Source organism: Alexandromys fortis, unplaced genomic scaffold, assembly GCF_014885135.2.
Source record: "Alexandromys fortis isolate MF-2015 unplaced genomic scaffold, M_Fortis_MF-2015_v1.1 scaffold_61, whole genome shotgun sequence".
Taxonomy (NCBI): Eukaryota; Metazoa; Chordata; class Mammalia; order Rodentia; family Cricetidae; genus Alexandromys; species Alexandromys fortis.
The window spans coordinates 7,598,697-7,619,850 of NW_026067962.1; the positions used below are offsets into that span (position 1 = coordinate 7,598,697).

Genomic DNA, 21,154 nt, shown 5'->3' on the forward strand with positions numbered 1-21,154 from the left:
TTGCAAAGGAGGAAAGCAAGACAGATGAGATGCCCTGTCCAGTGTGGGAAATCAGCAGCCATACCATTAGCTTTGATGACACAGAAAAATAGTTTGCTGCCCTTTGCGAGCCTTTAAGAAAAAAAGTCAATTAATAAATCTTATCAGATCTAGAGAACCACCTTCATCGTCTCAAACTCAGCTTCTGTCTTAGAAGAGAAAACATGGCAAGCCAGCAGACACCTTTTCTAGCGTTCGCTGGGTGACAGGCACTAGGGCATACTTCAAAGCAATTGAAAAACGTATTTTCTACATCTTAAAACATCATTGAGACACATATAACTCACCAGAAACAAATGAAGTAGTCATCTATGACTAAAAGATATCATCACCCTCTAAGTACTGAGGCAGTACATTCTATTATTAGAAAAAAACACTAAAAGTGACCAGTTATTTGGAAAGTTAAAAAGGCAAGAAAATTCATCTTTCATTTCTGGTCTCTGAATAAAAAAGAAAAGGAAGACAAAAATTGAGTTAGCTGCATGAGTGATCATTTTTTCCATTACTTATGTTAAATCTACTGAAAAAATCAATTTTATTTTCCTTTAAGAAACAGTTTATATTTTCAACCATAAGCACTTTTAAAAATAAGTATTTTTTATTTTCAACTTCTTTAAATATGATTGTGATCCTAGAAAATATCAGAAGTTTGGGCATTTTCTTTAGATTTTGAATATCTCAAGGAAAACTGGCTTCTAAACACAAACAACTCAATCTGTATCTAGCAAGTCCCACAAAATTAACCAATGTTATTAATAAAATGAGTAACTGAAACAACAGTAAGACATTAAGTAATAACCAAACACTATCTTCCAACTCTAATATATAGCAACAATGTAAGAAGAAAATAAATTCATATTTCCAACTCACAGAGAACACATAATTTTCATATATGTTATAAAAATAATCTTTGACAAAATCCTTCAATGTCTTCCTTAATGCCCACTGCATATCAATGAGTGCCTAAAGTTATCTGTGAGCTAATCGCTTCACTGCGTGTCTGTGATACACGCTCTGGAGCCCAGGATCCCCAGGTTGTACTCCAGGCACATGTTGACGGTTCAGATTCTATGGGGATAGTCAATTAATTTTAACTTAATCTATATACTGATACCTACTTTAATTATCACCCTACACATTTTCAGGTCATTATATAGTCATTAAAAGTATAATCTTGATTAGAAAAACTCTGTAATTTCAAATTATCACCTGAAGTTTTAATTTTATGACACAATTATTTTACTATAGAAAATTTCAAATACAAACAAGCATACTAGAAACAAATAAATAACAGCTAATGTTATTTAACTCAGCTCAATTATTACTACTTTATCATACTTATTTCCTTATATGCCTAACCACTTCTTTCTTCTTAATCTCCTTATAGGTGATTCCCTAATTTCTTATCATTTCACCAATACTCAACTATTCATCTCTTAAAATTAAAAGTTTTAAAAGCATAATATAAAAATCATAAAGCTAACAATAGTCTCCTACTATTCAACAGGCAGTTAATATCTGAGTTTTCTCAGTAAACACCAATATGTTTCCAAGTTGTTCTACTTCAATGAAGACCCAAGTGAATCCATTTACTCTGTCCTAAGTGTCCTACAATAATTCACCCAATCTTTGGGGCCTTTGGTGAGCATCTATCTGATAGCTCTAGACTCGGTTATCTACAATCTACTCCCTAATTTTTTAGCTAAAATTTTGTAGATTTCACTGACAAATGAGAACACAGTCTCTATTTAAGCTGGGCTTATTTTACTTAATAAACTTTTTCGAGACTCACCATGCTGTCAGAAATGAATCTATGCCCTTTTTATTGGATAAATGAAATTCTACTGTGAATATGTATTACGGTAGCCTTTTGAAAATTCAACTAACTTTTTTTCCCAAAGCAGGATTTCTCTGTTGCTTTAAAGCCTGTCTTGGAACTAGCACTGCAGACCAGGCTGGCCTCGAACTCAAACAGATCAAACTACCTCTACCTCCCAAGTATTGAAATTAAAGGTTTAAATCACATTCTCCCTTTGCTTTTATTCCTCCAAACTCTCCCATATACACCTCCACAACTTCCTTCAAATTCATGGGTCCTTTTCTATCAATTCTTTTTGCATGCATGCGTGTGTGGATACACATTAATGTTGAAGAATACAATCATCTATGAGTATAAATTTCCAGGCATGGTCTCCCATCTTACTGAGCAGGAGACAGTGGTTACCACCAAGGTATATGCACCACTACTGTACCTGTAGGGTTATTATGTCATATTAGTCACTGATACAGTTCAAAGATGTGATAGCTGTATGAGACTATTGTTTGCTTTCCTCCTTTGATTCTTTCATGTTGCCTTCTGGTACCATAAACGTTTATCCTCATGGAGGTGGCATTCATATCAGTACTAGCACAGGGAATTCTAGGTCCTGTTTTGAAGTACACTGTGTGCTCAGGAATAGGAATTTACCTTTCATTCCTTGGGGGGAACCAAAGGCAATGGCAACGGGCTGCATGTTTCGGATGTCTCTTAGCACTGACCAACAAACAACGCAAAAGTGGGCACCTGGTACTGAAGTGCCATCAGGCCAAATGAGAAGAGCTTGTTTGAACTATGTGTGTATATTTATACACTGAACTATATGTGTTTTACGTTTCAGGAGAGGTTATGGGGGGGGATGAAGAGAGAGAGAGAGAGAGAGAGAGAGAGAGAGAGAGAGAGAGAGAGAGAGATTTAATAAATAGTTACTGGTATGAAACTTTGGGACTTTTTCACACATCCATACAGTTATTTAACAGACCGCCCACCTCCTGTATTTACCTTTCCCCCCTTCTCTAAAGAGCCCTTCCTTTGCCCATTTTCTCCAATCAGATTCCTTGTATCCTGTCATTCCCCTTTAAACCCCTCCTCCTTCCTAAGGAGACCCTCTTTTGCCAGTTCCCTTTTTATCAGACCACTTGTACTCCATTATTTGCATCTGTTTTCCTAACTCCCTCTGTCCTAGTGATGGTCTCATTTTGAGTTCTGTGGTTCATGCTACATCTACAGATATAGAAATAGGAGCCTCCAGGAAGCGAGATGTGACGCTTGTCTTTCTCGGTCTAGGTTACCTCACTCAATATGCTCTTTTCTAGTTAATCCATGTACCTGTAACGCTAATGATTTCGTTTACTCCACTGCTTAGTAGTATTCCACGGGTATGTGAACCACATTTTCATTCTCCATTCATCAAATGTAAGAAACATAGGTTGTTTCCATTTTGTAGCAATTGTGACTAGAACAGCAATGAACATGGCTGAGCAAACACCTGTGGAGTATACTGCCATGTCCTCTGGGCATTGTAAACAGAGACTGCACTTTCGTTTCCTGGCCACTCAGATCCAAATAATCATACAGAAACTATATTAATTACAACACTGTTTGGCCGAAGGCTTAGTAGTATTTCTAATTAGCTCTTACATCTTAAATTAATCCATTTCTATTAATGTATGTATTGCCATGTGGTTGTGGTGTTACCTCATTTTCTACATGTCTTGTTTTCTTGGCAGCTACATGGTGTCTCCCTGACTCCTCCTTCTTTCTCTCTGCATTCACAGATTTCCCACCTAGTTATATTCTGCCCTGCCATGGGCCAAGGAATCTTTTATTGATCAGTGGTAATAAAACATATTCATAGCATACAGAGGGGAATCAGACATCAGGGCATGTGCCACAAAGAGAAACAGCTGGGTCACATGACAGACTTATTTTTAGCTTTTTCAAGCTTTTCCACAGTGGTATCCATAGTGGCTGTCCCAGTTTACAATCCCACCAGAAGTGAATAAGGGTTCACTTTTCCACTTCCCTCCAGCACATACTGCTGATTGTTTTCTAGAACTCGGCCATTCTGATGGGAATAAGATAAATTCTCAAAGTTGTTTTCACTGGAATTTCCCCTAATTGCTAGGGACCATAAATGTTTACTGAGATATTTCTTAGCCATTGTTTTCTTTTTTTCCCTCTTTTAAGGACTCTCTCAGAAGGTCACAAGTCCCTTTTTTAATAGGTTATTTGTTGAGGTTTTGTTTCTTTTGACCTTTTGTTTTTTAATTCTTTGAATATTGTGGATATTAAGCAAATGTCAGATGTCTAGCTGTCAAAGGTTCTCGCCCATTCTCTGGGCTACCTCTTCACCCAGCTTTTTTTTTTTTCACCGATTGTCTCTTTTGTTATGCAGAAGCTTTTTAGTTTCACGAAAATCCAAATATCAATTTTGGCATTAATCCTTGGTCAAATGGTCTCCTACTCAGAAAATCCTTTCCTACATACATCATATGTTTTCTTCCAGCAGTTCCAGTGTTTCCAGTTTCACATTTAGGTCTTTGATCAATTTGGAGGTAGCTCGGTACAAAGTATTTGATATGGGTCTAATATTCTTCTACTTGAGGACATCTAGTATACACCATTATTTGTTGATGCCTCTTTTTTTCTGGTGTATATTCTTGGTGTCAAATATTAAGTGTCTGAAATTATGTGTGGTCATGTTTGGGTCTTTGATTTGGTTCTACTGATCCAAAGGTGTGTCTGTAAAACACCATATTGTTTTTTATTACTATGACTTTGTAATATATCTTAATATCTAGAATTATAACTCTTCCAGCATTTACCCACATTCAAGATTTGTTTTGGCTAGTGGGGTCTTTTGTGGTTCCATATAAAATTTAGAGTAGTTTTCTTTTATTTCTGGGAAGAAGAAGATGCAGATTTTACTGGGATTGCACTGAATCTGCCTATGGTAGGAATGGTCATTTTTATACTGCTAATTCTATCAACCAATGAACATAGGATATCTTCCCATTTGCTAGTGACTTTCTGTTTCTTCTGAGATTTCAAGTTTTCATTGTAGAGTTCCTTCATGCCCTTTGATAGACTTCTCTCTAGACATTTTATCTGAGGCTACTACGAATGAATGACGCTGTGTCCATAATCTCCTCTGCACGTTTGTTGTTGGTATACAGAAAAGCTGTTGAGTTCTGAAGTTGATTATTTACTCTGCTACATTGCTGAATTTATCGTCATTTCTAGAAGTTTTCTAGTAAAAATTTTTATGAGCTCTATTATCTGCAAATAGGAACATTTGACATTTTCTTCCCGTTTGTAGCCCTTTAATTTTCTTCTCTTGCATCACTGTTCCATCTGGTACCTTGGGTGCAACGCTGAAAAGGAGTGGAGATAGTAACCATCCCTAATTCCTGACCTCGGTTGAACTGTTTCAAGCCTTTCCCCAATTAGGATGAAGTTGGCTGTGGGTTTCTTGTATATAGCTGTTATATTGACGTATGTGTCCTCCAATCCTACATTCTCTAAGACTTTTATCCTTTAGGCATTTAGGCCTCATAAGGCCCAATGTAATTTCCTGAGCCTAACTTGAGTTGGCATAGTGTAACTTCCTGAGTCTAGCTAGATTTTGGAGATCTGTCTCTGGCTACTCGACCTAGACCTGCCTCTGCTCGGCCACTGAGAGCATGGCAGAATCTTGTTGGCCCTAGTTCCTTACTCTGCCTCAACCTATCCCAAGTTTCTCCACCCACACAACAACCTTATATAAATCCCTGCTTGATACCATCAAACAAGATCCTGCTTCGACAGACTCCTGACTCAGTGGGTGTGTTTCTCCTGGGGTGGGAGGGAGGATGTTAGGGCAGCTGGGTCGTTCGACATTCACCATCTGGCTCTGTGCCACCCGCCCCCCCCCTTCTGCCAGAGAACCCAGTAAGGGCATATTTTATCAATGGCTTTTTCTGCCTTTATTGAGATGATCAAGTAATATTTGTCTTGAAGTCTATTTATAAGGTTTATTCCATTCATTGACTTTCAGGGCTAATGACAACTTTGTCATAGTGAATAAAATTTCTGATATATGTCTGTATTCTGGCTCCAAGTATTTTATTTGAGTATTTTTGAGTCTATGTTCACTGGCAATGTTAGCCAGTAATATTCTCATTCTCTCTCTCTCTCTCTCGTGTATGTGTAACTGGTTTGGATATTAAAGTAACACTGGCTTTATAGGAAGAGTTTGGGAGTGTTCCTTCTGTTTCTTTTCTTTTAAAAAATATTTAAGAAAGAATGGCTATGGATACTTGAATTCCCAGTAGAATTCTGCTGTCAATTCATCTGGTTCTAGACTTTTCTTAAATAGAAGCTGTTGTTTTTTTTTTTTGTTTTTTTTTTTTTTTTGTATTATTTCAATCTCCTCATTGAGCCTGCTTAGGCTGTTGTATTTGTCTTAAATAGAAGCCGTTTTTCTATTATTTCAATCTACTCATTGAGCCTGTTTAGGCTGTTGTATTTGTCTTGGTTTAATTTTAGTTGTTTACCTAAATCTAGAAAATCATCCAATTCTCGTATATTTTTTCCAGTTTCACGGAACACACATTTATTTGTGCTTGATTTCATTTTTTAATGTAAACACTTAGAACAAAACATTTCCTCATACGACAGCTTTCAACAAGCCCCGGAGTGTGTTGCGTCGTGCTTTAATTTTCATTTAGTTCCAGGAAAGTTCTTTATTTTCTTGACTTCTTGTTTGACCTACCCACCATTTAGTAATGAGTTGTTTAATCTCCATGAGTTTGTGTATTTATGAGAGAGCTTTTTGATCCACACTTTAAGTTTTACCGCACTGTGGCCAGATCAGATACCAGGCATGTTCTCAATCCTTTGAAATCTGTGAAAATTTGTTTAGTGTTTCATGATGTTATTTATTTCAGAGAAGCTCCCATGTTGTGCTGAGCAGAATATGTATTCCTTGGTATTTGGCACAATACTCTGCTAAATTCATTTGTTGTATGGTGTCAGTGAATTATGAGTTATTTATTTTTTCTCTAGACAACTTGTCTATTAGACATAGTAGGGTATTGAAGTAAATGTCGGAGCACAGTCCAAGAATGGAGTCAACAAGAAAAGTCAAAAAAAAAAAAAAAAAAAAAAGACAAGAAGAGTCTTGTGACCGCTGTTTTATTCAAAATCACAGAATTGATCTCAGAATGTGGTTTCATGCTCCTCCCAGGTACAGCAGAGAGGCGTGAGTTGCTTTATTCATTACAACTAGTTATTGCTATGTTTGTGCCTCTTGTCCTTTTGGCTGGGGACTTTACTCATGTGACCATTCTTAACCCGCAGTATAAAGTTCTGATGTTCTCAATTTAGTTGCCTATTGCATGAGACTTTAGTCTGCCTCATTTTCAGACTTCTCTCTCCAAGATTCATAATATCAATTAGAGCAGATGTTTATCTGTGTTTTAATTCCAGTACAAGATTTTAATTAAATTGGAAAACCCCGAGTTTGAGACATATAGGTTTAGAATAGGAATATCATCTTGATTAGCTGTCCCCTTAATCATAATGAAATATCCTTATTTATTCTCTTCTGCTTAGTTTTATTTTGAAATCTATTTTGTCATATGTTAGGATTTCAATGTCTGCTTGCTAACTGGTCCCATTTGACTAGAGTACTTTGTCAACCCTTTCACTCTAAAGCAGGACCTATCTTTAAAATTATGCTTTTTCTTGGAAGCGGCAGATAGATTCTGTTTTCTGATCCATTCAGTCAGTCAGTGTTTTTTGACTGGAGAATTGAGGCCACTGATATTTAAATATATTATTGAAATGTTTGTGTTCATTGTAGTCATCTTGTTGTTGATTATTGGTATTATTTGTGTTCTTAGTGGTATTCTGTTTTTATAACTATGGCTTCATATTTCTTCCCACAGTTTCTCTGTCATGCTCAATCTTTCAAAATAATATTTCCTCTATTTTTCTTAGGTTAGATGGATATAGATTTAGGAGGCTGTTTATGTCATGGAAAAGTGTCTTTCTCCTTCAGTCACGGCAGATAATTTTGCTGGATATATTATTTTGGATTGGCTGTCACTGTCCTTTAGGATTTTGGATGCATTGCTACAGGCTCTTTGGCTTTCAGTTTCCTTTGAAAAGTCATCTGTTATTCTGATGGGGTTTCCTGTATATATAATGTGTTATTTTCAGAGCTTTCAATACACTATTTTTGTTATATATAGTTACATTATAGTTATTATATGTGGAGATTTTGTTTAGGGTCTTGTCTATTCAGTGTGCTGAGTGCTTCTTGTATTCGTATGAGTATGTCTTTCTCTTTACTTTGGGGGACCTTTCTTCTATGATTCTCTTGAAGATCTGGCCTATGCCGCTGACTTGGGATTCTTCTCCCTCTTCCATGCCTATTATTGAAAGGTTTGTTTTCTTTATGATGTCCCATATTTCCATGTGTTCCTTCCCTCCTCCCCCCTGCTCTGTGTGTTTTTTTTTTAATTTTTCACGTTCCTTACTTATTTGGTCTAGATGCTATAGTTTAGCTTCAAGTCGCAATATTACATCTTCCTGATTCATTCTCTTTTAAAGGCTTTGCTTTGAAATTTCTAGGTGAGCTATTGGGGTTTTCAATTTAGTCTTCATTTCAGTTGAGTCCACTTCAATGTTTCTGTCTCTTTATTGAATTCCATGCCCACTACCTGTATTGTCTTTGTAATTTCCATCGAACTTTAGTTTGTGTTTTCCTGGGCATCACTCATGTGTTTATTCTCCTTATACTCATTCTTCTTGATTTCACTGAGTTATTTCTTTGTGCCCTCTTTAAACTTTTTGAATTCTTTGGCAAAATATTTCAGGTATTTTAATTATGACTATTCTTTTAACTTCTGAATTCTGAGGTTTCTCTAGGTGATTCTCACTGGCAAGCATTTCTGTAGAACCGGTAGGGAGAAAACTAAAGGGAAGATGCTGCTTGGTCATGTGCTGCTGTTCCTGTGATGAAAAGAGGAGCAATCAAGTCTGGGTACAGAGCAGGGTGGCGTGCATCTCATCACCTTTATCCTTCCATCTGTTAACAAACACTCACGTGCTTCCATGCGCTGGCATTGTGAATACTGCTATAATGAATATGGAGCTGGGACGATCTCTTCAGCATACTGAATTCAGTTGCTGAATAACTGAACACGTGGTAACTGTGATATTTCCTTGAGATACCTCCATATATTTTATAAAATGTTGTACTAATATAAATTACCATCAGTAACATATAGAGTTCCCTTCTCTCCATAGCTCACCAACACTTGTAATCTTTTAACTTTTACATAATAACTATTATGGCAGGTATGGGATAATATCTCATTATAATTTTAACAAACATCTCTCTGATGATTATTAATAATAAACATCAAATCTTTGATCATTTATGTGTCCTCTTTAAAATATTCACTCAGGTACCTTGCCAGTTTTAAAACTAAGGTTAATCCTTTTCTTACTTCTGAGCTTTTATAAATTTTGGTATTAATCTTTATTAAATGTGCAATAGGTATTTTTCCAATTCATTTTTTTTATTTGTTTGTTTTTTGAAACACAGTTTTAGCCATGGTTGTCTTGGAACTCTCTCTGTATAGACCAGGTTGGCCTCAAATTTGGGGACTTCCGTCTCTGTCTTCACTAGACCTAGGGCAATCTCTACTCATGACAGCGAAATGCAATATTCTTAGCTTGTAATGTCTCTATCAGATTTTCCTACAAAGGTAATGATAGGCTCACCTCTACAATAGTCATGATGAATTGGTTTCTTCTCTCTTAAATCCTTTGTAGAATTCACTATTGAATCCACCTACACTTGGAATACTCTTAGCAAAAAGCCAAGTAAAAATAGAACTTCTTTAAGAGACTGAGAAAATTCTGGTTATGTACAGCTCCAAGTTTCTCCTTTACAGGAATGATAGCCTTGCCTTGTAGACTAGCTGGCACCCGATTCCTGGATTCTAATGATGCTGAAAGCACATGCTGGTGTACCTTCCTGGGTAAGCTTTGGTACTTTGTGCTTTCGGGTAAAACTTTCCTCCACATTGTCCCATACATATGCATACATTTATTCATAATAACACTCTTTTTATTCCCTTAATGTTTGTCCCACTTGCTAGAAGTCATGATATCAGCACTTTCATCTTTCCCTTTCCGGTCAATCAGACTAGACCTCATCTCTCTTACCAAAACATGAGCTTTTCCCAAGTCCATGTGTCAGTACAAGGTACAACCTTGGCTGCTTCTAGAACACAGCTTCTCTGTGCACTCAGGAATCACTTCCCAAAAGATTTCACCTCATTGATGCTGGTCTCTTCTTAATCACTGCTAATTTCTTAGCTCCAGCCAACCAGCATCAAGTATCTCAGGAAAGCAAAATTTTGCTTTAGTAGTTCTGGTATCTTGTTAATCACGGCTGACTCTTCAGCCCCAGCTAAGATCCCAGAACCAGGGGATCTTAATTCAAAATAACAAATGACACAGATAGAACTTCCCTTTCAAACTCTGCAAGCCAGGCTTCCATCTTCTGCACTTCTCTTAATATTCCTATCTTCCAAGTTCTTAAAGAACACCCCCATTAACCCCTCACTGAGCTCTTAACACTCAACAACCTTCCATAATCCTCCCAAAAACATGTCAGGACTATTACAGCAATACTCCACTATGCTGGTACCAATTTGTCTTACGGTTTCTATTGCTGCAATAAAATGCCATGACTAAAAAGCAAATTGGGGAGGAAAGGGTTTATTTGTATCACACTTCCACATTGCTGTTCATCATTGAAGGAAGTCAGGACAGGAACACAAACAGGGCCAGATCACGAAAGCAGGAGCTGATGCAGAAGCCATGGAGGGGAGCTGCTTACTGGCTTGCTTCCTCTACATTGTTCTGCCTGATTTCTTATAGAACCCAGACCAACAGTCCAGGGACGGCACCACCCACCATGGGCTGAGCCCTCCCCCACTGATGATCACTAAATGAGAAAACGCCTTACAGCTGCATCTTAAGACGGCATTTCCTCAGCTGAGGATCCTTCCTGTGATGACACTAGCTTGCTTCAAGTCGACACACACCAGTCAGTAGTATCATTACTGGTTTTCTGTTGTTGGCTTCCATTTGCATGTTTGCCACTTTCTTCTGTGCACTTCTGCTCTTCTCTCAAGTCCTTGAAAGAAAAACTGAGCTCTCTGATTTGAGGACAGCTATTTAGTTCTACTCATTCTACCTAAGTAATGAGTTAGCAGCATCAGAGGAAATTTGAAACACGTGGTTTTCATTCAAACAGTTGAAAACACTTGCCAGTTTTCTTTGCTGCTCCTTACTCATGGACTGTGAGAGGCGGGATGAGCAGAGGGCATTCACACAGATGTCTGGGTTCTCCGTGCAGTTCTTCCACAACACTGCTCCCTTCTGAAACTGATGACCCCCTGAACAGTTGGTTCTGTCTTGTCACCTCACATAATCTATTGGGTCTTTGTATGTCACCTTTCGCTTTGCTGCCATCTGGAAATCCTTCAATGAAGTCCTCTCAGATAATCACAGGTGTTTTCTTCTTAGTTTCTCAAAGCTTAGGGATCACTGTTCTCTGTTGCTGGATATCCATCATCATCATCATCATCATCATAAGTCTCTCTACTTAGCCCTGACTGTCTGCCCTGGTACTATGCAGACCAGGATGATCTCGAACTCGCAGATATTATCTTCCTGGTCTGCCTCCTGAATATAAGAATTAAAGGCATGTTCTACCATGCAGGACTTGAACTATTTTTTCCTTGTTTTGTATCTTTTGAAGAGTTGGTCCCTGCTGTGATGCTTTAGCTGGAAGGACCACGCACTGTTTGTGCCATTATAAACCACAGCGTTTACATGTTTGACTTGTTTTAAACCCTTCCCTTAAAGTGAGCTCTCTTTTTTTTCACTCTAAGCATTTGAACTTAAACCCATGGCAGCTGTTTCCTGTGACTTCTGAGTGCTCTGATTTTTTCCTTGCGGTTGCTTTAGCGACAAGTCATATAGAATCACTCTACCTGAGCAGGAGGGAGGAATTGTACACTTTCATTTGCTAATTAGTAAAAGGAGCAAGAAAAAGACATTTCATAGTTACAAGCAGGTAGAATAAGTGACAAACCCCTACAGTGGCAGAGGCCAGTTCTGCTAGAGAGGAGTTGCTGACACTCAACTCTCACAGGAGCCTTGGCTCCCACCTTACATAACTGGACATTTCAACACAACCCAGTGCACCAGGCTTTCTCAACCTGCCTCTCACTGACGGGATGAACAGGTTTAGCAGTGTTCAAAGGGATGATGTTTGATGTTTAGCAGAATCTCCCGAGTACCAGGCATGGAAACAAGAAACATGACAAAGGAAGTTGAGAGTCAGGTTAAGACGGAGAATGTCAAAGTGGAATTGAACCAAAGTGAACGAGGTAGTAGGATAACAATCTTTTCCATCTAGTCCCATCCTTTTGCCCTCTGGCCCTTCGCTTAAGTTAAAGAAGTCACAATGCTCCAATTTTCTTTACTAATGTATTAATATATTTGACATTTTTTTTGGTTTAGCTAAATAACTTAACAGTCTCCCTGGCCCAACAACTTCAAAATCCTTTGCTTCTTTAAGGTACAAGAAATTTTTAATCAAAGAATAGATCATTTAATTCAAGTGTGTAGTTTTCTACACATACAGACATTAATGTATAGCAATTTTATGCCATTTGCCTTAATTTTTAAAATGCAAAACCATGTGCTAAAAGAAATTTTTTAAAATCATGTAAAAAGTAGACATATTTTAGGTGACTACTTTCAACACTGTATTTTACATGTCCCTAATCATTTCATTAAAAATTACATAGTATAATGATAACAAAGAAAGCACAATTTAAGGGGCACTTAGTATATTTAAACAAAATTTTGTAAACATTTTTGTTGCGGGAGGTCCTTCCGCCCCTCCAACCAATAGCTTCTGTGATACCAGCCCATTGGGGCGTGGTCTCTCTCCCTTTAAAAAAGCGGCTATTTCCTCTGCTCGCTCTCTTCACTTCCTGCTCCGCCGGAGACTAGACTCCCTTCCTGGTTGTGCAGATGGCTGTTGTCTGGGACGGTGATCTGTAAGTTTTCCCCTTTAAATAAATAACACCCTATTAATCATAACTCCAAACTGGTGTGGCCTTGTTCGTGACTTACGCCTTCACATTTTAATAACTGGTTAAAAACACTGCAGAAGGCAAAGATTTTAAGTCTAACGCTTGAGTTTTATAAAACTTGACACTCACAGCTTTACAAAATATTTGCATGCTTATAATACAATGCCACCTTATTCTATCTGAGCACAAGAAAGTGACCATCATTATACCACAAGCAACTTCTCATCTAAATGAATATACTGTTATGGAGAAATGTGCAGGTTCAAACTCTGGGCTAGCTTTGATATGAGTGTAGAAGTTTTCACCTGTTAGCAGGTCACACCAGAAACCCTTGCCTATCAACTTCAGAAGAGCCTCCCCAGCAAAGGAGGCTTTGCACATACATTTACCGCAGCTATTATTTTATCACAGATAATGAATCTTTTAAATACTACTATACCAGAATTTGGGGCCATCTCAAATGCTCAGAGGGTACAGTCATGTGGAAAACTTGTTTTGTCTTTGATGAGCAGATTTTGAGTGATCATAAAAAAAAAATCACACACAAAAAAAAAATTAAAAAATAAAATAAAATAAAAAAAAATCACACACATGGTCATTATAAGAGTTGTGCCCTATCTATTCATCCATGGTATTTCTAACGACAGCATTAGAAGAGACCAGAAAACACTCACCTCGAGATTTTCAGGTCAAGGTTACAAGGAATGATTAAAAGTATGTGGTTATAGATGCTCTTGGTTATCTAGATGCTTTAGTAGATTGATAACTAAAATTAAGAATACTACCTTTTCCTCTAGTGATAGGCTCCAGTGCTCAGAATCCAGGCAAGTCTGATCTCTTTAAGATACACTAAATAAGAATGGTGACTTGATTTTTTTGAACCAAAGCTTACAACTAATTTTCTAGCAACTGGCTTAGAGCAGAATTTACTTTGACAGCAATAATGACCATTTACTTCACTCTTACTGTGGTCTTAATACTGAGGAAATCATTTGCCATATACTGCCTTAGCTAATAAACTGGAAAGTAATTTGCACACTTAAGTTACTAAGTAGCAGAGCCAAGGACCAAAATGGAGCTAACAAAGGAGCCAGGACGAAAACGGAGGTGACGAAAGACTCGGGCATCTACTCACTGCCCCCCAGGAGCACAGACTTATGTAATTCAGAAACTTTTGTCCTTTTTCTGGAAGGAAAGCAATGCTACTCACTAAGCTGCAACTTTGAAGAGACCCAAACAGATCAAGCATAAAGAGAGCTGTGATCTTCCCTACTTATTCCAGCCCTGTGCTGCCATGTAAGAGCTTTGTAATCATTATGAGAGAAAGTTGAAGGACAAGGCAAAAGGGCAATACCAGCACTCCTTTTCTAAGTATAGTGTGGTAAGAGTTAAAAGCTATACAATGCACAAGCCAGGCAGAACATGAGTAAATGTTACAGTAGCCTGTTTGTCTATCACATGGATATAGAATTAGCCCTAATGATCACAGGAACAGAAATGAAATGCTATCGCAAAGAAGCTAGTACCATCATCATTTCTAAAATACATGTTTGGTTGTAAGTAAACTCTGAGCTAACAGCAGATTTTCTCATTTCACCTTATACATTCAGATTAATCAATGAAACAGCCACATTCTCTTTGTAAGCTAATGCTCCTAGGACACAGTGAGAAAAAGAATAGTTCACACTCAATGTATCATCTATGTGCAATGTTTTCAGTTGAAATTTAAGTCAGTCTTGTCATGTATCAGTTTCTTTAACTCATGTTTTTATAAGTAAAATGAAAATGTAAAACACAAACTACTTTAAAATAAGGATTCTGTTTCAGAAAAAGGAGGTAGAAAGTTTTCTAAAACTGGTATTTACTTTATCAAACACTAGCCAACTCCTATAGTTATCCAACTATTCCTCATCAACTACATTTAGCAAAACCAGAAAGCCAGGCACAACTGGAAAATGTCCACCAGCACAGCTACTCGGGAAAATGAGGCAGAATCTATAAAGATCCATAATCAGGTGGATCCAGAACCTATGAAGATCCAGAATCAGGTGGATCCAGAACCGATGAAGATCCAAAATTAGTGGATCCAGAACTTGTGAAGATCCAGAATGAGGCAGATCCAGAACCTGTGAAAATCAAGAATGAGGCAGATCCAGAACCTATGAAGGTCCAGAATGAGGTGGATCCAGAACCTATGAAGATCCAGAATGAGGCAGATCTAGAATCTATGAGGTCAAGAGCAGTCAGGCAATAGAGGAAGACACTGCTTCAAAACAGCCAATGAACTGCACACAGGGCAGCGGGTCTGTGACTCCTGCTAGTCAATGGCTAAAGCAAAAGGACCACAAGTTCAAGGATTTCCTGAGCTATATACTGAGTTCAATGCCAATCGTGCCGCAAAATAAAAAGTAAAAAGATGGGTTGGGATATAGATCAGTGTTGGAGTGCCTGCTTAGTAACTGGAGGATGGCTGACAGTGACAATACTATGGCCTGTCACCTTCATAATACTCAAAAACATCAGGAAAATGAAGGAAGCTGTGGCGCTTACCTTGGTTAGGTGAATGACTCCTTTGGAAGTAACTGAACAACCCATGAAGCCAACATACTGGAGTTCAGGGCAGTGCTCGGCAAATGCCTTCACTGACTGGTCTGTCACCTAGGGGAAGATATGAGAAAGTTACCTGAGATGGTATCACAGTGAACTCATGTCTTTTTCACAGGGCTCGTTAATCTTTCCTTTTCCAACGGGTCACTTGAATCAGCACACAAACATGCTGCAATGTCACTTGTGTGACTAAGAATTACTTCCTTGGCCACACATCCCTTATACCCATGTTTTCATACTTCTTTATAGAAACAGAAGATACTGACAAAAGCTACTCTGTAAACAGAGACTGCAATTTCGTTTCCCAATCACCCAGACCCAAATAAACACACAGAAACTACATTAATTACAACATTGTTTGACCAACAGCTCAGGCATATTCCTAGCTAGCTGTTACATCTTAAATTAACCCATTTATATTAGTTTATATTTTACCACGAGGCTCATGATTTGTTATCTCACACCTTGCTTCTTGGGTGACTACATGGCATCTGCCTGACTCCACCTTCTTTCTCCTTGAATTCAGTTTAGTTTTCCTGCCTAGCTCCATAGGCCAAAGTAGTTTCTTTATTATCCAACGGTAATCAAATGTATTCAGAGCATACAGAGGGGAATTCCACATCACTACTCCACTTCCTGTCCTGTGTCTCTTCCTCTCTCTTCTCTTCACATTTTATGGACACTATTTACACGCTATAGAGCTTACCCTTTAAAGGTTCAGCTCAGTGATTAGTAATATATTTGTAAAGCTGGGCAGGATCATCAATACCTAATTCCACACAGTCATTCCTACTGTCCTCTCTCTGGATCACTGTCTTCCAGCTGGGAAACTTTCTCTCCAGCCTTCAAACTTAAGACTTTCACGACCATATGCTTTGCTTGGTCCCCAAAATGCCAACTATAGAGTTTGGAACTCCTCAATCGCAGAATCATGCAAGACTTTCTTGAAAGAAAAAGAGAAAATCTCCTAATGGTTTTATTTCCCTGGAGAACCTCAATGTAATGTATATTGAAATCTTCTGAGAACTCTTTTGCAAACTTACAACTGAACGGGATAGGACCCCAGGGTCTGTATTTTTAATAAGCCCCAAGTGACTCGCAAGTCATTCAAAATTCAGAAGTCCCAGTGATGCAAAGAACTTACAGTATTAATTCTGGATATTTCTAGCTAGATCTGCTTTAAAAATGAAAGGCAGAATAAAACTATTTCTTCCCAATCATACCTAAAACTTTTCTTCACAGACATAAATTATCTTTCTATAATTATGTGAAATTTTTAAGATTCAACCTATAAAAAAAGTCCAAACACATGGTTATTTTAGGTTCACTTTCTTCATCCAAAATAAAAACATTTTTGTTAGATTTCAGACATCAGTGATATCCACTGTTTCTACATTAGCTTTTAGTTTGGGTGACTCTTATTTGTATCTTCTTTATGTTCTACAGACAGCAGGAAACAGAAGTACGTGAATAGCATTAATTCTAAGACAATCACAGGGACATTTCCCTAAAGTAATGAAACCAACAGCATCCATGGCAAGCCTGATAAAAGATTAATTCTGCCTTCAAAAGTAAAGTATGCTTAAGCATATTAAGACTGAGGGTGCCATTGATAAATTAAAAATGGACTTGCCTTACACTCAGCTTTCTAAATACATTATGTTAACATGGAATACAAAAGGCACTAAAATCGCTGGAAGCATCAATGAAACACAATCTTTAATTAAAAACCTAAAAGAAAGGGAATGGGGTTAAGTACATGGTCAGTAAGTTAAATGCTCTGCTCAATCTCAGACTAGCATCAAGTCTTTTTTTGAGAAGGTTGGAAAGGAAGAGGAACTCAGATAAGGATAAAGAACACAAGAAAACTCAGGTCCCAAGATCCTCAGCTTTTAAAGAGAGATTAAGGAATATTCAAAGTCCTTGGTAGGCTTTTCTCTTTTAACTGAAGCCATTAGAATAAGACAGCTTGCAAGGAGCCTCTAACATCAACAGAGCCTGCAAAGGGGGAGCAGAGTGAAGCTCTCCAAGTACAGAAACACTCTGACTGGGTATGTTTGTTTTTAGAAGACTAATAAAATAACCTTCAAATGTCAGAGGTGATTGATTCTTCTCCTACAAACAGAAGATCAGTGTCTTAGGGTTTCTATTGTTCCAACAAAACACCATGACCGAAAAGCAACTTGGGGAGAAAAGGGTTTACTTGGCTTACACTTCCACATTGCTGTTCATGGCTGAAGAAAGTCAGGATAGGAACTCAAACAGGGCAGGGTTCTGGAGGCAGGAACTGACACAGAGGCCATGGAAGAGTGCAGCTTACTGGCTTGCTCAACCTACTTTCTTACAGAATCCAGGACCACCAGACCAGGGATGGAACCACCCACCAAGGATTAATCCCTCCGTCACTTATCACTAAATGGGAAAATACCTTACATCTGGATCACATGGAAGCATTTCCTCAGCTAAGGCTCCTTCCTCTCTGATGACTCTAGTTTGTGTCAAGTAGACACACAATAGAAACCCTAAGTAAGATAGTCAGTGAGACACCTGGGACAGAAGTTCTGACATAAACCCAAGTAGAGATTATAGGAAGGCAAGTATTAGTGGGTCTCAGCTTCTTTCTTGAGTCTAGGTGCCTCACTTTAAATCTCAAGTGAATGTCCCATCCCTTTGTGTGATTATTTAAAGTAATTTCTCTGTATTATGTCTATCTCTAATACAGAGAATAAAAATGGTACTCACTTCACAGAGTAAAATATGAAAGGGCAAAGACAGTGCAAGCAGAACACTTTGAACAGTGAGAAATCGTAATTTCTCAATAATGGTTAACTAGTATCATCACTCTTGATCATACTTCTGTATTGTGATTCACAACCAGAACTAAGGAGCTGATGGGTTGAAGAAAATAATAATTCAAAACCAGCAGAACTAAAGGATGCTTCTTTATTCCTCCATGCACTCTGGAGATCCCGGTCACTGCCTGGGAGTTCTAGATAACAAGTGGAACTGTGATTGAACAGTGACAGAAACAACTGTAAATCCATTGCTGTCACAGAAGACTCCAAGTGAACTCCTGGTTATCTCTGGCTAGAAACCCACGCTGTTTTACTTTAAAATAGTCCAAAGCTCAGGTTCTGGTTAAAAAGGTCCAATGGACCTTCAACAAAGTCTGGTTCTTCTGACAAGCTTTATTGTATCATCCTCATCTTGAAACATGCTCAGACTGCAGAACCTGGGTCCTACTAACTATGTACTCAATCCCAATAAGCACTTAGTCAAATCTTCAGGTGACTGCCAAGTACCTTACAGCTTAAGGAAAACTGCCCAAAGGATGAAGATTCTCTTTGGGGCTTAGAAGACACAAACCTAAATAGCTATATCCTAACCCAAATAATATGGTGGATTTTGAAATCACATATTGAGGTACATTTTCCCCATTTTAAAATTAAACTCAGCATGAAAACACTGAGAAACTTACTTACAATGTATCATTGTGCTGAATAAATGCACTTTGTTTTAAGTGATAAAGAAGTATAACTGAGTATGGTTCCTATCATTTTAACAATATAATACCATCATGCAACCAATCCCCTTTGCTCTTTTGTGACCACATCAGTCAAGCACTGTTCCACACTCAGACTCTGACAAGTACTGCAACACTTTCCTATCTTTATACCTTCACCTTATCTAGAAACCTTCCTATAACTATGAAACCACCATAAGTAGCCTTTTGTGTAATTCTTTCCCTTGTAAAATGTTTTGGAGACTTATCCATGTGTGCATATACATCTATATTTTGGCAGAACTGTTACTGCTGTACAGAATTCCAGTATATACAATACATCTGACCAGGTAATAAGTATGTGAAATCTTTCTAATTTAGGAGTTTGAATGGTGCTCCTTACATACAAGTCTTTGTATGGAACTATATTTTTAGTTCTTTTGAATAAATGTCTATGAGTAGAACTGATAAATGAAATCAGTATAAGTCTTTATCAGTTAAAGAATTAAATTGTCTTACTAAATTGAAGGAGATTTTACATATTTTAAATTCAGATCATTTCCTAAGCTATGCCTTGTCTTTTCATTTTCTTAATGTTGGTATCTCTAGTATCCAAGTTCATGATGTTCTCTGCATTAATATTTATGTCTAGTGTGCAGTAAGGATAAGGATTCACGTTTAATATAAGTATGTCCAATTCTCTCAGCATCTTTGTCAAAATCACTTTACATCACTAAGGAATTTTACGTTTCCAACTTGTGATTCATTTATTTGGAGAAGACAGACTATGGAAAATCAAAGTGGAGAGTGGGAATTAGTATACAAACACAAACACGACTCTGCATTGTGGAAGAATAAAGTCAGTCTGCAAATCAGATGCTGAGGTTTGAGTCAAAGCTATTGTGAAAACAAGGGGGAAGACGCCAGATTCAGCATGATTAACATAACATAGGTAGAACATGACTGGCCTCCTTTGCCGGACATGCTAATCAAACAAGCTAAATTTGAAAGGGACATGGGTTCATGCAGTCTCCATCAGGAAAGTCCTGCTGCTAAGAATGACTGCTGTGCCCTCTTCAGTGAAGAGGAACATGATAATAAACTTCTGCAAAGACATTGGCAGGGCTTCATTTCAGAATCCTACAGGGACTTTGTGATGTGGGATTCCCTCTGTATGCTGTGAATACCACTGGTTAACAAAGAAGCTGCTTTGGGCCTACTGCAGTGCAGAATGGGGCAAGGCAGGAATTCCAAGCAGATAGAGGAGGAGAGAATAGGTGGAGTCAGAGAAGCCGTGTAGCCACAGCACAAGACAGAGGCACTGGAACCTTGCCAGTAAACCACGAGGTTCATGGTAGAATATAAAATAACAGAAATGGATCCCACCCAGCTTGCATCCACAACCCTCCCCTCCTCCGTCTGACTCCCTCCCCTCTTTGACCACATAACATCTCCCAGCTCAGCCTGTTCGGGCGCTCGGACAGAATCCAAATCAGAGGGCAACAGGGAGGGTGGTAGCTCCTTTGTCTCAATAGCCTGCCTGCAGCAAGCAAGGTAGGCCCTTTGTTTACGAGCCACCCAAGTAGCAAGGAGATCCCATCCGGGCACCAGGAGAGACATTGGGCTTGCATCCACAACCCACCCAGAGCGGTGCTGAGGAGTCCCATCTGGACGGTCGTCCATGTTTGGGTGCTGAGGAGTTCCTGCTCGACAGGATGGTCCCTGCTTCTACACTGAAGAGATACACCCAGAGACTCAGTCACAGCAAAGACTGGACCAAGACACCCGGCCTCTCCTGGCTCCATTTGAAGGAGGAGATGGGAAGGCGCCAATGCAAGACTTCCTCCAACAACCCTAAAGGCAACATGACATCACCAGAATCAAGGGATCCCAAAATAAGGAGAATTGTACACCCTACTCCAGAAGAATTAGAAGAAATCGACTCAAAAGTGAATTATATGAAAATAATAGAAGACCTTAAGCAGGAGGTGAAAAACTGCCATAAACAAT

General features: G+C 38.4%; 1 protein-coding gene across 2 annotated transcripts in view; it reads right to left on the reverse strand.

Annotated features, from left to right (window-relative positions):
- Positions 1 to 21,154, reverse strand: part of Fbxl17 (F-box and leucine rich repeat protein 17) — a 474,904-nt gene that overhangs the window by 323,605 nt on the left and 130,145 nt on the right. For both annotated transcript variants that reach the window (XM_050153522.1, XM_050153524.1), the window contains one exon: positions 15,586 to 15,693. In XM_050153522.1, coding sequence (XP_050009479.1) covers positions 15,586 to 15,693 — 108 coding nt within the window. The remainder of the gene's footprint in view (positions 1 to 15,585; positions 15,694 to 21,154) is intronic.